This window comes from Abramis brama (genome assembly GCF_963993115.1).
Source record: "Abramis brama genome assembly, chromosome: 21".
NCBI lineage: Eukaryota > Metazoa > Chordata > Actinopteri > Cypriniformes > Leuciscidae > Abramis > Abramis brama.
This window is the reverse complement of record NC_139983.1, coordinates 9,623,765-9,639,954: the sequence shown is the minus strand read 5'-3', so window position 1 is coordinate 9,639,954 and position 16,190 is coordinate 9,623,765. Positions and strand designations below refer to the sequence as shown.

At 35.9% G+C, this 16,190-nt stretch overlaps 1 protein-coding gene across 4 annotated transcripts in view; it reads left to right on the top strand.

Moving 5' to 3' along the window:
* sash1b (SAM and SH3 domain containing 1b) overlaps window positions 1–16,190 on the top strand; it is a 105,308-nt gene that overhangs the window by 76,613 nt on the left and 12,505 nt on the right. For 3 of the 4 annotated variants that reach the window (XM_084097617.1, XM_084097618.1, XM_084097620.1), the window contains 12 exons: window positions 5,516–5,644; window positions 6,246–6,293; window positions 6,402–6,451; window positions 9,036–9,073; window positions 10,040–10,126; window positions 10,240–10,352; window positions 10,488–10,589; window positions 12,925–13,057; window positions 13,559–13,944; window positions 14,740–14,814; window positions 14,934–15,077; window positions 15,537–15,669. In XM_084097617.1, the coding sequence (XP_083953743.1) occupies window positions 5,516–5,644; window positions 6,246–6,293; window positions 6,402–6,451; window positions 9,036–9,073; window positions 10,040–10,126; window positions 10,240–10,352; window positions 10,488–10,589; window positions 12,925–13,057; window positions 13,559–13,944; window positions 14,740–14,814; window positions 14,934–15,077; window positions 15,537–15,669 (1,438 nt within the window). Of the gene's footprint in view, window positions 1–3,356; window positions 3,585–5,515; window positions 5,645–6,245; window positions 6,294–6,401; window positions 6,452–9,035; window positions 9,074–10,039; window positions 10,127–10,239; window positions 10,353–10,487; window positions 10,590–12,924; window positions 13,058–13,558; window positions 13,945–14,739; window positions 14,815–14,933; window positions 15,078–15,536; window positions 15,670–16,190 lie in introns of those variants that run through there. The other variant, XM_084097619.1, reaches the window with a different exon arrangement.

Genomic DNA, 16,190 nt, shown 5'->3' with positions numbered 1-16,190 from the left:
ACATATATAATATAACATATGTAATATAATGTAATATATATATATATATATATATATATATATATATATATATATATATAATATATATATATATATATATATATATATATATATATATATAATATAATATAATATATATATATATATATATATATATATATATATATATATATATTGTTTTTTGTTCATAAGGTTTGTGAGAGTTCTCTCTTCTGTGCATAATTGATATGCTGTTATGATCACATTCATGCACATACATGTGGCTTCACTGCTCATAGCTCTTTTTTATTGCTTGAAAATTGCTGTTTTCATGCAATGAAAAGGCTGCACATAGGAGACAGCGAGCAGATCATGTGATTGAACCATAATAAAGTGTTTATCACAGGCCGGCTGTGTTCAGATCAGAGACGTCCCGTCACAGAGCTTTTCTCTTCAGCATCGCTGCCTTTCTTAACTGATGAAAAGTGGCCAGATTTCGCGCAGCTTTGACTGGAGGGCATGTCACTTAACAAATGAATGGTTCTCTCTTCGAGGACAGTCGAGCCAGTCACAGAGAGCGCGACCACGAGACCCCTGTGCCTCTCGCGGTGGAGGAATGCGCATGTTTTCAGCCCGATGAAGGAAGCGTCTCACGAGTATAAGAATCTATTCTGTGCCTCAGATCTGCTCTGCATTCGTCGATATTAAATTACAGAATTTTCTTGAAGAAGACACTGCATTTGAGCCATTTTTAGCAAATTACAGTTTACAGTCTAACCCAAGACATGTTTGATTATTTGAAAAGAGATCTCCCATGTTTATCTCCCATGTTTTTTCCTTATTTTTTTGGAGGACTGTGGGGAAAGAAACACAAACAGTGGGTCAGAGTTTCACAGTGGTCACTCTACTTTTAGACCGTGTCTGTGAGAATACAGAAAGAGCATAAACCTCAGTATAACTATAAAAGACCAGAATGAGTGTGTTAAACCATCTGGACAGTGCTAAACACACTAGTTATGGGATGCATATTTTCTAATTCAGCTAGTAGCTGGTTTGACAAGAGTAATAAAATGTGCCTTGATATTTTGACATAGTTCTTTGTAGCATTAAAACATCCTGCAAGTTGCATTGCTTAAAATGTCCTTCTCATTATAAACAAAAGCATTCATTAAATCAAGCTCCGAAAACAGCTCGTTTTGACATTGCGGGATCTGTGATGTCACACGGGCGAATACATTTGCATATGACCACCTCCAGAGCAAGACATCGACGAATAGTTTTACAGCGTCACACCATAGGCCCCGCCCACTGGCATTCAGTCGTTTAACAGCTGACCTTTGCCTACGCTGGATGTGAGCGTCAAAAGCAAATAGAACCCATTATAATCACTGACGCTGTCTACACTGGATACAGAATACAGATGCGCGTTCAGTTTCTGACATACTGCATGAAATTGAGACGGTTGAGACAACAGAACAAATGGAAGAGTGAAAGAACGTTTGCTTTGACGCGTCCCATTTTAAACAGCTCGTTTGCGTCTCTGTAAAGATTTCAGAAGGATCCCAGCACCGGAAACAAGTTGATGGTTTGTTTTAATGGCTTTCTGAATCACGTCGGAGAATTATATGTTTGTTCGGAGCATTTCGTTTTGTAGACGAGGTACAGTGTTATGGAGAGTTTGCAAAGAAACTTCTGTTAAAAGATGAAGCAGTCAGCTGTATCGAATCTGACAGCAGCTGCATCACAAACCGTAAAATAGGGCTGCACGATACTGGGAAAATATGCGATATGCGATATTGTTGTTGAGTATTGCGATAACGATATTTCTTGTGATATAACATTTCCCTAGAGAAATGCTATTTTTATTACGTTTTAAAAAAAAAATCATTTATATATGTAATGATCATACTAAAATAAACAGGTAGGCTAATAGATATTCTTCTGATCCTTCTTCTGATATCATAAGGAGTTTAACATTACACATGCAACACTTTGATTAATGGTTGTCTGTGAGACTCTGTTATTGTTACTTGGCATTTCGTTAGCAGTTTTGGTAGATTTGGGTCATTCAGAAATAATGTAAATAAATGTAAATAATAAATAATGTAAATACAATGAAATGTTTGCAAACATTATAAACACTCTAAACATGTATTTCAGTTTCCCTCACTCATCAACAAATCCTTTAAATTTACCAGTATTTAGAGCAGGAATAAAAATATAAGTATAAAGCAAAAAAAAAAAAAAAAAAATTTATAAACTCCAAGCCTAAACAAATTTATTTAAAGTAAAACTGCATCATATAAGTTCATTTGAAGTGTTAGATTTATTTTACATTACTACTAAGGGTTTAATAACCTTATTAAATATTCACATCAATTATAGTTAAAGTAAATGCAACTAAAGGTTTTTTTTTTTTTTCATAAAATGCGAGTGGTGTTTGCCAGCAGTTGTTGCTAGGATGTTGTAAATGGTTGCTAGGTCGTTGCTAAGCAGTTGCTAATTTGAGTGTTTTTGCTGTCATTGCTGTCCACTTGCTACTCTAAAAGTTATTCTAAATCCTATTAGTGCATTGATTTGTAATTGATACAGTGTTCTAGGTGTTTGCTAGTTTTTTTTGTGTATTCTGGGTAATGCAAGGTGGTTAAAATCAAGTGAAAATCTTAAGTCTGATCACATAGAGGATTAACAACACACATCTCCTCAACAAACTGCAGGATCTAAAGTACTGTAAAGTGTTTGTCAGATAAATATCTCTTTAATCTTCAATCATTAATAAGTATGAACAGTCATAATAGTGATGCTAATGACATTATTAAAGACATTAACATATAGACCTACTCATCAGTTAAACTATTATCTGTATATCTTATTTAGCTTGAGGTGTTTGTTTTTATAATGAATTTCCTTGTTTATGTCTTGGAAGGCTGTCGGGGTGTTGAATGGACGTCTCTGAGGGCTCATTGATGCATGTAAATCTGAGCCAAGTTGAGTCTTTGGAAGTGTCACTTCCTCCAGCACAGCGCTGCTCAGTCTGTGGAATATTAATCACCCTCAATAAGCTGCTCAGTGTCTGTGAACATCAGCGATGAGCGCGCAGGTGCATGGAGACCCGGACAGACTTTAGGGGCTTTTGCACTCGTGCAGGAGAGCATTAAGGGAAAGCTTAAAGGTTTTTCTAAAAGAACTGGAGTGAATCTCGTTTTCTCCACTTCGTTCCGTTTGGTTTGTTTACAAGTTTCATTGGCTGCTTTAAGTGTTGTAACTAAATCTCATGCTGTTTGACTCCAGTTGGCTGTGGTTTGATTGTTGGACAGCAGGAGCGTTAAAGCCAGAAGACTTTCCAGATTTGTGCTTTTCACTTCAATAATTTGCCCATGAGTGAGGCATTATGTTTATCCCATCTCAAGACAGGATGAACAACATTTGGCTCTTGCCTTCTCGCTTTCTGTAAGGATGTTCCTTTAAAACTCTAGTCTTATATTTGGAGCAGTGTTATATTTTTGACTATGGATAATGAAACAAACACTGATCAAGAAATTTGTGGGGACTTGAGCACGACAGACAGTTTTTCATATGTATGGGCTGACCTGATGAATATCTTGGTAAGTTTGTGAGTGTTTATGTGTCTTCCAGAAAGGTTTTATTTTTTTTATGTAAAGGTTTTATATTTTATTTTATTTTATTTTATTTTATTTATTAAATAAAATACATTATTTATTTTGTAATGTAATATAATATATTTAATATATAATTTAATAATAATATTGATTTAATAGCTATATCATGTTTAATATTTATTTATATTTAATTACTATTATTAATATTATTAGTAAATTATATAACTAAATTAGTCCTCTTAAACATGCATCCTGTCTTCAACATTTTATTTTATTTTAATAATAATAAAAAATATATATTATTCACTATTTTATATAATAATAATAATAATAATAATAATTAAATGTAATCATATTAATAATAATATTTAATTATTATGAATTGTGTGGCTGTTAGTCAATGTCTAAATATGTCCTCTTTAGCCTGCATCCAATGTCTTCAGCATTTTTTGTTGTCTTTTTATAAATATTTGCACAGTGAAAGTACTCTATTTGGATTCACTTTACATTGAATGTCACATTTGATTTGATATTTGATTTGATATTACTCCTGGGGAGATGTTTCTTGATATTTTGTCAACTGACCTGAATAATGAAAATACATGGTAGCCTTTTAAATGTCATTGTTTTAATGTCAAATGTGTTTTGTCAGTGCCTTGGGTCATTTCAACAGCATTTCACACTGAGTTCAACTGAGAGTATTTGTATTAGAAGAACATTTATAATGTTTTTTTTTGTTTTTTTTCTCATCGTTTAATCTTGTAAACTTAGTCATTCTTCTATTCCCTGCATCCCAAAACTTTCCCATCACCACTAAAGTACATTGTGTGCTTTGCATATATGGGTGACATAGTTGACTAAAACTTCAGTGTGCTAAAAATATTTGAGGGAATTTTTTAGGAGATGAGCTTGCAGATCTTGAGATGATGCTTTGACCTCAGGCTCTCTAAGTTTACAAGAGAGGTCATGTCTCTGTGTGTCATACAATACCAGGAAGACATGCTGAGAGAAAGTTGAATTCTTCTGACCGTGAATATTGAGTTTGGGCTTCTCCTTTCATGGATCTGTTGATCCCAGAGGTATTTCTGCAGTATGATGAAGGCCAGCAGGATATTGACTGTAATCAGACATAAAGTGTCTTGTGGGCTTGGCAATAGTGCATTGAGGGCGCATATCGACCGCAAAGGGGGCGCTCGTGTGCACCCTTCTGAAACCTAAAATGACTAAATAGTAAACCGATACGAGTCTCATCTCCCATTCTCTTTAAAAGCCAGTTGCGCTCGCGCCATGGCAGATTCGCTATTTGCATGACGGAATTTACAAGCGGAAAAACTGAACGCTTCTCTAGCGAGGAAACGGATCTGCTCATGCGTGAGGTTAAAGTGCGCAAGCAAACCCTCTACAGGACAAAGTGTACATGCGTTGTGGACCCGCCTATAGGCGCACATTGCTAACGCGCTCTTTAAATAAATAAAAAAATATTGCGCCATTGACTTTAGACCAGGTTTCAGTTGATGGTGTAGTATTTTTCAGTTGCCTCAAAATAGCAATGCGCCAACAATGCGCCAGAACACACCTCGTTTTCAGACCAGCATTCCCATGGGCGCACAAATGGGCGCAAATGCATCTGCTATTTAAACAAAGTGGCGCAGGACGTGAAAATGATAACTGCGTCGGGCTGAAACTAGTAAAAAACACTTGCGTGCGACGCCTGGCCCTACATTGCACATGGTCTATGACAGGGCCCTTGGAGTCTATCTGAAACAGCTTTCAAAGGCACAAAGCTACTCTTTTGAGTGTGGTTTGATCTGAGAACTGGATATCCGTCACAGTTTTGCAATGATTATAAATGCAGTTTTTTTCCACACTGCTGTTTTCAAACTGCAAATAATAAGTGCATTGTTTGTGTGTTGTAGGATGGCTCTCTGGGTAACATTGAGGACCTGGCCCAAGAGTATTCAGAGTATTACAGCACGTCTTACAGCGAAGTGTGCGACAGAATGGAGGAGTTACGCAAACGCAGAGTGGCTCAAGAAGCAGAGACGGTAAAACACTCGCATAAGCTTCTGTTTAAGGGCTTATTGTGCACTTCTGAATCCTTTTATTTTTTCAATAAACTCCACCTACACTACCGTACACTACTAAGTTTGGGGTTGGTAAGATGCTTTTTTATGTTTTATGTTTTTCTCACCAAGACTGCATTTATTTGAACAAAAATATAGTAAAAATAGGAATATTGTGAAAATATATTACAATTTAAAATAACTGTTTTCTATTTGAATATGTTTTAAAATGTAATTTACTCCTGTGATGCAAAGCTGAATTTTCAACATCATTACTCCAGTCTTCATTGTCACATGATCCTTCAGAAGTCTTCTATATTCCTCATTCTCTAAAATATATTCTAATATTCTATATTCTAATCATTCATATGCTGATTTGCTCAAAATGTGAGGACTTTGCCTCCTCGTTTTAAAACACCACTGCCACATACACTGATATATACTTATAAATATTGCTTCACAATGAAAATGATGGTGAGATGTGTCATGTGGTTTCGGCAAGATAATGTTATCAGAGACTGAAGGAATGAACAGTTTGTCATTGAGTGTTTTGTTTAACTTGCTGCGTGACTTTGTTTCTCAGGCAAAGGCTGAATCAACAACATCCCTTCAGCTGCGGTTGGAAATCCAGGTGGGTGGATTAATCACAGAGTGACCCATCCAGGAACTGGTGCTTTTGTGGGAAAGGCACTCTTTATTTGCTGTTAAGAGTCTAAAATGTCTTTATTTACCCTCCCAGGAGTCATTGGGGCTGTCTAGCGCCGTGTCCACACCTGAGGTCGAGAGAAGGTACATGACGTCTTGTTGCATTTTTAGCGTTTCTCAAACCAGAATTTGCAAACTGTGCTCGTTTCAAGAACATGATTATGGGACTTTCTAGATGCAAATGTTTAAGATTCCATAACGAGAAATAATACGATATTTTGAGTTCCTGGACATTCCTAAATAAGACCCTGCAGCCCTGAGAGTTACTCGACAATGAAACCCATCCGGCCATCAGGACATTGGAGATGATGCATGTATTTCCTGTTGACCCCTTTTTTCCTCATTTCTCTTTTTCCTTCCTTTCATTGTCCACCGGATGAGATATAATCTGAATCACTACCATCAGCATGTTAATACACGTAATGCACGAGTCAATTTAGTTATTTTTGTTTCATTATTCACAATATGAACTGCATTCTGATTGGATGAGACATGGTCAAAATTATTGTGAAATAAACCGTTAAACTTCACAACACCACATGGTACAGTGATTTTACCTTATTTAAAGGATTTTATATGGTGAAACTCCCCTAAATAATTGTAAAATGATGGAAAAATGTCTCAGGGTTTATTGCATTTATAAATAGCACCTAAATTCAATAAAAATAATCCATGGTAATTAGTAAAAAAAAAAAAAAAGTTCACCAAGTAATATTTTCATTAGTTTAACGGCGCTATTATGTAAAATTCATAAACCCTTGTTATTAGCGACACCGGTGGCCGTTAAGTAAACTGCAGCTAGCAACGTATTATCTTGAACATTGTATATGCATTCATTTCATGTGTCACTGAATGAAAGAGAGAGGTTTTCTAGATGTGAGCACAACCATCACAACCTTTGGATTTTCCCTGCAAAACCGACCCGAGTCCTTCACATAAAAATCAGTCTACAGGCTTTTATTATTAAAACCATTATTACATTGTGTTACAAGCTGTTCACACATTGGAAATACAAAAAGCAATTAATACATAAATGTTATATATTAGCCTACATAACATATATAATATTAGCCAAAAGTTGCACATTAGTCATACTTGTACCAAGTTTGGAGTCGATAGTTTTTGTTTGTTTTTTGTGAAAGAATGTTTAATGTTTTTATTTGGCAAGGATGCATTAAATTGACCATAAGGGACAGAAAAGACATTTGTAATGTATCAAAAGATTTCTATTTCAAACTGCATCACAGTTTCCACAAAAATATTAAGCAGCAAAACAGTGATCACTGATTTTTAACATAATCAGAATAATCAGATAATCAAGAATAATCACAATATTTCACAATATTACTTTTTTACTCTCTTATTGATTCAATAAATGCAGCCTTGTTGAGCTTAAGAGACTTCTTTAAAAAACATTTAAAACTGTTATTGACTCCAAACTTTTGAACCCTACTGTAAACTCATACTACTCTCTGTTTTATAATAGGTGACGCAAATAAATTCTATTATATTGTGCTGTAAACAGCTGATAGTTTAGTTAATGATCAATGTTATTTTTAATGTCAATGTGTATTTAAAATATCATTACTATAAATTGTTTAACATGATGAATGAAGACACATTTGTTTGCAGTTTTGAATGTATCTGTCTAGGGGTGGGTGATGTACACACAATTATACTTGTAAACACAGTCATTTATGCTGTAAGAACGTAAACCGAGTTGAGAAAGAAAGTGCATGTGTAACAGTATATTTGATCTGTGTATTCGGTCTTAAAGTGACAGTAAACCTGCTGCTGTCTGTGTCATTAATGTTAATCAAACAATCTCATTGATCTTGACTGAATCGCTTCTGTAACTTTAATAAGAGTAAATGTATATTTAATTTACACAGTGAATTTGATTACAACAATTTATGTAGTATTCCTTATTTAGTGCTTGAGGTTTTCTGGTAGGTCTATTTCATTTGTTTCTTTGTTCTATTGTAGGTTTTTTGTCCCATTGCTTGTAATTAGTTTCTTTGTCCCTATTTTATCACTGACTGTTTTCTTGTCTTCAGTGAGCTTGAGCATTTGTTTTTTTTTTACTTATGTTAGGCTAGTACTAGTTGTTTGTGGCACTGAAATTGAGATTTATGAAATTTCAATGGAAATTTTTATATAAAAACTCTATTTAAAGCAAAAGTAACTATAACGTGATACTATATATCATTACTGTGAAATAAAATGACTCATATCATGATATAAGTTTTTGGTCATATCGCCCAGCCCTAGGCTAAAGATATCTCAGGTACATGCTAAAATCAGCAGCACCCGTCAGCTGAGAGAAAGACAAATAAAGAGAGGGGAACAGGAATTTACAAGCCATGTGAGCGCTCTGTCACTCTAAAACCCCTCCGGTGCGTGAAAAAGCCTCCATTGTTGCTGTGAGGTGTGGTGTGGCGTGCCGGCCGACAGCAGCATGTGTCTTTATTCGCTCTGACAGACGGCTGAGTCTAATCCACTGCCAACATGGACACCAGTTAGGACAGACAGATTACTACAAATGAATGGATAGGGGTTGAACATGAAGAAAATAATGTGGGAGAGCAGGTGAGATGAGACTGTGTGACGATGTTTTGACGGAGACACTTTTGCTGGAGTTCATGCATATTTGTACTTTTACTTACAGGCAGTCAATGAACAAGTCCAGCTCTGAAGACGGATCCGGTAAGTAACATGTTTTGTGTTTGTTGATTTATTGTTGTCTAAAAGCTAGTTAAATCGGGGTTAAAACCTGGGAGTATCAGGGAGATTTAAAATTGGAAAAAGTCAAGAGTGAGTCTACATTTTTGTTTTGCATAAAAATGCTTAATTGGCTAAACAGCATTATTTTGTAAATGCACTATACAATTATTTATGAACTCTTTTTAAGTCATGTGAACCCTTTAAAAAACACATGTCAGTCAGATGTTTAGACATTCATACTCTTTTCTTAGTATGACTATGTTCTACTTCTCTATGAACTTCATGTGGTGCATCCTGGGATGATTTTACACACGGTTGAAGGAGTTCACGTTTTTTTTCCTTTCGCTGATCCAAATGATAATTTTTTTCAGTTATATTGCTGTTCAAGAGTTTGTTAGATAGTAAGAGTGTTTAATGTTTTTTAAAGAAGTCTCTTATGGTCACTCTTTGATAATTTATTTGATCAAAAATACCAGTAAAAACAGCGAGATATTATTACAATTTAATAATTATTTCTATTTGAATATATTTCAAAATGTAATTTATTCCTGTGATGCAAAGCTGAATTCTAGCATCATTACTCCAGTCTTCAGTGTCACATGATAATTCAAAAATCATTCTAATATGATGATTTACTGCTCAAGAAACATGTATTATTATTATTATTATTATTATCAATGTTGAAACTAGTTGTGGTGCTTCATGTTGAGTACATTTTCATAGTCATATCATAGTGATACCTTTTCCTTCAGGATTCTTTCATGTATAGAAATTCCAAAAGAACAGCATTTTTTAGGCACACTAATATTTGTCTACAAAACTCTTTAAGATAGTCTTTTAAGATCATGGAAAAAAAACAATGTACATTTTTATTTATTTTTTTGCCTCGTATGTTCTTGAAACATGCAGTTAAAACATTTGCTGAGTTTAAAACTTTGTTTCTAACAGCAGGGAGATGGGACAGAAAGAAAAACAAATCGTTCTGGCAAAACTTCCGCAAGGCACAGAAAGGGAGCGTTCGAGCGCTACCGAAAGGTTCTTCACCCATTTCTAATCACAATTTCATTAGATCTTCATATCTAGAAGATTAAATTTAGATGTAACATTGCTTGAGATGATATGTATGACCTTTGACCTCTGGTCTACAGGGGAGGATCCTGGCTTTGTGGCCAGTGAGATCACGATGAGCGATGAAGAACGCATCCAGCTGATGATGATGGTGAAGGAGAAGATGATCACCGTGGAGGAAGCCTTGGCTCGGGTATGAAATGGTTCACAGCCCATTTTGCTTTCATAATGTGATGCATTTACAAGATAACAGAATGCTCAATAAAAACAGTGGGACTTGATTTTACTCCCCCAAACATTCGCTAACATGCATTTTACTGTCCCTCAGCTGAAGGAATACGAAATGCAGAACAAGCAGCCCAACAGCGTGGACACGACCAATTGGACCGACACACCCAGTCCCTCCATGCCCGAATCCTCCTACTGTAATGTAAGTTTCCCAGTCACCTTCTGCGTTTGCCAATGAGACGTTCTCACGTGCCAGATCCTTGTTTGTTGTGATGAACTTGTTTATTGGCAGATCTTCTGTCTATAGACACTCACAGCAGGGTTTTCACCTGCTATCTGTGGGATTTGTCACCCCTCCATCCCCCCATCATGTACTAGAGATGAACCACGGCCCCTCTGGGCCTCCAGGCAGGGTCCTATTCATCCACTCAATGCTGTAACCCCCCATTGTGCGTTTTTGGCCGGTTGAATGCAGGGCTGCTCTCTCTTCAGCGGCCCAGCAGCTCTTTTGTGCAGGGATTGTGTGATTAAGGCGCTGGGATGCAGGAGCCATTCCACCAATTCCACTGGACAGAGCCGCCGTTTACCATTTGGTGCATTCTGTGAAAAACGAATTTGGTGCTTTTCGATTATAGTTATTGTGTTCGCTAAGACAAGCATCACTGTTCGTCTCTGTCGGGCGGAAACCTCGTATCTCCAAAAACTCTACAGGAAAAGGAAAAAACACTGTATTTTTATTAAATAATTAAACGCTGCATTGTCAAAGTTGAAATTGTAGCTTTATAGAAGGCCGGACACTTGCATGAGTCATTTAATAATGAAATTATTAACATTTTACCAAAATCAAGCTTGAAATGGACTTACGAGGTTTTTGACCCGGAAATTTCTGAGAATTTAGGACATACTGTACGTATTGCGTTACATTTTCTTCAATTTAGGGGTGATAAAGTTTACTGTAGCTATGTGGGTGCTCAGTTTTTTTCTGTCATTTAGACAAAATCTCATGTTATTAAAGATGAAGTGCTAGTATGCACAGGCTATTTAAGACAGTATTGCTATGACTCGAGAACTAAGACTCTTCTTCAAATTCATAAAACATTAGCCTTTATATATAAAGTATATATATATTTAGTGTTTCTTGAGTAAAAAAACTCTTGGCTGGTTTCTATCCCAGTAAAAGGGGGAGTACTCTGGGTTCGGGCCAAATTTCGAGCTCGGAGCAGCACAAAAAACTGCACGCCAAGTACGCATAAATTACTACATCTGATTTCATGTACGTGTGAACTCGTGAATTATTATTGCTTTTAAGGTTAGACATATGAACAACCCTCTAAAACCACTTTTCATTCAACTGACTTGTATTCAAACACATGCGAACACAGGAGACCGCCAAACGCAAGCTCATGCGAAGAAGCTTCGGATTTCACAAGTTCAAGCTTGGTGAGCTCTGTCCGAATTCGTATCATTATTGTACCATGGTACCTCCATAATGCTTTTATGTGAGGGATTCAACGTTCTCAGTGCTGACCAGTTATTATAGTGTCTGTGTTTTCATCGATGACAATAGAATTTTACAGATGCCAATTACATAACATCCCACCCGCTGAAATAGTTTGTCTGAAATGTTCAGTTCTCAGACTTGCACACAAGAGCCGTTTATAACAGACGTTAGCAGACTCTTAATAGTCTCACACTGACTGTATTTGACATTTCACCGGGTTTATTTCAGGTCTTGTGATCTTCTGTGGGTCTGAACTGTGGCAAGGACTACACAGTGCTCACATTTATGAACCATAAACGATGAGTAATTTAAGGTGAGATGTGGCTGTCTCTTCTGCGCGTGGTTTCTGAGCCGAACCCGTTTGCCGCTAAAACAGATGTTTCTGAGAAATACGTCTCTACCTGCTGGAAACTAAGCGAGAAAAGAGTCTTGCGCGCTCAAGTCTGTGATAATCTGGTCTTCAGATCTATTTGTGTGGGATATTTGTTTCACATTTTTTATCGTCCAACAGGTGAAAACGCATCCCTTAGTAAAGTAGCAGCACACCTCTCTGTAATAACTCATATTTGAGGAATTATTCATGTCTGGAGCACAAATGTTGCAGGACAAGTTTACATGTTGAAGTAAATGAGTCTGTTTACAGCCTCTCTGTTCACTTCACATCACCTGTTTTTATAGTTTGCATGTGGGGAATTTTTTGTTTACCATATACTAAAGACCACTGAAAGTATGTGGTCAATAATGAGTCAAAATACTTTCCATTACATGTAAAGTACCTTTTATTGTATTATTTGTATTCTTATTTTATATTGTGTTTTATTTAATTTATATTTTTATTTATTTTAATTAATTTAATTTTGTTTTATTTTATATTTATTTTTATATTATTTGATTTGATATTTAATTTTTTTATTGTTATACGTTTTGTTTTTATTTTCTAATATTTTATATTTTGGTGTTTTCTCTATGTATTTTGTTATTGTTTTATTTTGTTGTTGTTATTTATCTCGTTTTCTATGGTTTATTATTTGTACAGTCGAGAGAACAGTCGGAGGACGAGCTGGAAGAGTCCATCACCTTTCGCCGACTTCATAAACTCGTTAATTCAACTCGACGTGTGAGAAAGAAGTTAATCAGAATTGATGAGGCCAAAAAACACGGATCAAAAGGTGAGATATGAATGCGTTTCATTAACTTTTCACAATCATACATACTCATGTCACACATCACACCTGAAATGTACATAGCTGTGCAGATGTATGCAGAACATCTACTGTAGGATAAGACCATTTTTAACAGTAATAGAAAAATCACTGTGGAGTGAATTCGAGTTTCACAATTGGCATGTTTGATTTGATTAAAACGAACTCTGGTGAGATTGCTCTGTTAGTGCGGTTCATTTGAAGAAGTGTGAACGCTGCCATCCGAACTCTGGTGCAAAACCAAACAAGTGGAGCGAGATCGCTGAAAAGATGTGTCTCAGTCCTTTTCCAAACAAACTCTGGTGCGGTACGAGTGAAATATGAACGCAACACGGACCAAAGACATGTAAACGAACCAAAAACAGGAAAGGACAGGAGGCTCAAGCATGCACTGAGACCAGAAAAGTGTATTGAGAAAGTAAATGGGGTCAATAGTTTTCAGGTTGACTTGCTTTGTTTCTCCTCCAGACCCTGTGAGTCCTGAAGCGTTCCCGTCGGGCGAGGAGGGCTTCTCTCTCTACTCTGGGGTGCACAAACGTCTTGCCGTGTCTCAGGGTGACGGCCTGAGCTTCATGCTTCATGAACAGCTGTCTCTGGACAGAGACTCGGACAGTCTGACCACGTCTCCCTCGTCCAGCAGCTTAGACACCTACAGCAGCCACAAGCTCTTCAGTAAGTCCAGCAGCAGTCAGGGGCCGGAGCCGGCGTCTGGACCCGGCGGAGCAGTGTCTGGGCTGGACGCAGGCAGCGGTTCCTCCTTCTCTGAGGCAGACGGTGAAGTCGAGCCCAGGATGTCCCGCTCTGTGACCGACGGGGAGATGAGACGAGCCCTGAGCCCCTCGAACTACCATGGAGTGAGTATAAGCACTGCTTTGTTTTGTGTTTTGTTTTGTTTATTATCATTATTATTAGTAAAAAAAAATTATGAGCTCTGAGCCCCTCTAACTACCATGGAGTGCAAGTACTGTGTTTTGTTTTGTGTTTTGTGTTTTGTGTTTTTTGTTTTGTTTTGTTTTGTTTTGTTTTGTTTTGTTTTGTTTTTTGTTTTGTTTTGTTATTTATTTATTTATTTATTTATTTATTTATTTATTTATTTATGTTATTATTATTAAAAGAAAATTATGAGCTCTGAGCCCCTCTAACTACCATGGAGTGAGTACAAGTACTGTGTTTTGTTTTGTGTTATTTATAGTTGTTATTTGTTTTTATTTTTTTTTATTTCATTTTATTTTTTGACGAGCCCTGAGCCCATCTAATGGAGTGAGTATAGGTATTGTGTTTTGTTTTGTTTTATTTTATTTTTTATCCACCACAACGTTTTGTCTTTTAAAATTTTATTTTATTTTATTATACATATATATATACATATTTGTTCTAGGGGGATGTCAAGCTCCAAAATGGAAATAATAATAATAATAATATATATTAGGTTTTATTTGATTATTATATTTTATATTATTATATTTTCCATGTGTCAGGGTGACTTTAAGCTCCAAAATGTAAAAAAAAAAAATTATTTTTTTATGTGAAGAATAGATGTAATTTAAGTCATTATTCACTGAAAATGTAACTTGTATTGTCAAGATTTAAATGTAAAGATATAACTTGAGCCAGATTTCGCTTTTCGAACTCTATTCTTTGTGTCACAGAGGACCTGTAGCTTTGGAGGATTTGATCTCACAAGCCGATCTGTGTACATGGGCAACAGCAGCTTTGACCCCACAGTAAGGACACATTGGAAAACGGCAAAATAGTCATAAAATCTATTTCAAAATCTATTCAGCTTCTTGCATGGCGTTTTTATGATTTTGAAGTTGTGTATTCTGTCATGTCTGTCTTGCAGAATGAAAACGGCAACATCAGCATGAGAGACGCATCCAGATCTCCAACACCTTCCCGTATCTCTCTGGGGAAGAAGGTGAAATCTGTTAAAGAGACCATGAGGAAACGCATATCCAAGAAATATAATCCCTCTCCATCAGAGCAGGTGACTGTGTGATGAGGATTCATGTATAATGCAGATTACTGAAGGGACTACTGAGTAACAATTTTAGCAATTCCAATATAGCAAATCTGTCATTTTTGTCGAAGCAGAATTTGTGTATTGTCTTATCCAGTTTGTGTATGCCATGATGCTAGGGTGTTTGGGCTAGTTACTAACTGATTGTCAAAGTGTTTGTCATTTTTTATCCACCAAGCAAAATTCATGAAGTCTGCTTCCTTAAACACTAAAACCTAGGGTTAGGAAGTTGTTCAGATATCTTACTCCAATCTGAGCAACAGTAATAGTGATGCTTGACTTGGCAAACACCATTTATCTTGGAACCAAATTACATTTGAGTCAGCACCTGTAGAATTTGCTTTCATTCATTACAACTTGATTTCTGTGTATCTAGCGCCTTCTGTTGGCCATGGTATTGATTTCAGTGTGTTGTGTTTGACTCAGTCAAGCCCCAGCAGAGCTCCCAGCAGCCCTCAGTCTCCTCACACCGACACAGACTCTCTGGAGAAACCCAAACTCAAGGCTGGAGGATCAGTGGAGAGTTTGAGGAGCTCCCTCAGCGGTCAGAGCTCCATGAGTAAGTGTGTGTGTGGAAATGCTTCACTACACTTGTGCAAAGCACATTTATGAAAGTGTCAGATAAAATAAACAAATATAGACTTTATAATATTAAACCTTATTAAAGTATATATATGTACAAAATATAAAAATATAATATAATAGCCAAATAGGAAACAATGATCATCCCATAAATGGCCATTCTATGTTTTTATGTATTATGTTTTCATTCAAATATTAAAGAGCCAAAAGGTGTATAAAAGTATAATACAGAGTTGTTATTGTCAAGTAAAGCTATTAAAAAAAAAAAGTACTAAAATGACTAAAACTCAAATAAAAATAATAAAAAATGATTCATGACTTCATGAAAAAAAGTACATAACAAAATTACTGAAAAATTACGAATAAAAGATATGTATAATACAGTGGTGTTATTGTTAACTAAAACTATTAAAAAATAACTGAAATAAAATCTATTTAAATTGAAATAATTACTAAAATGGCTCAAACTAAAACAGAAATAAAAATAAATTAAAGAAA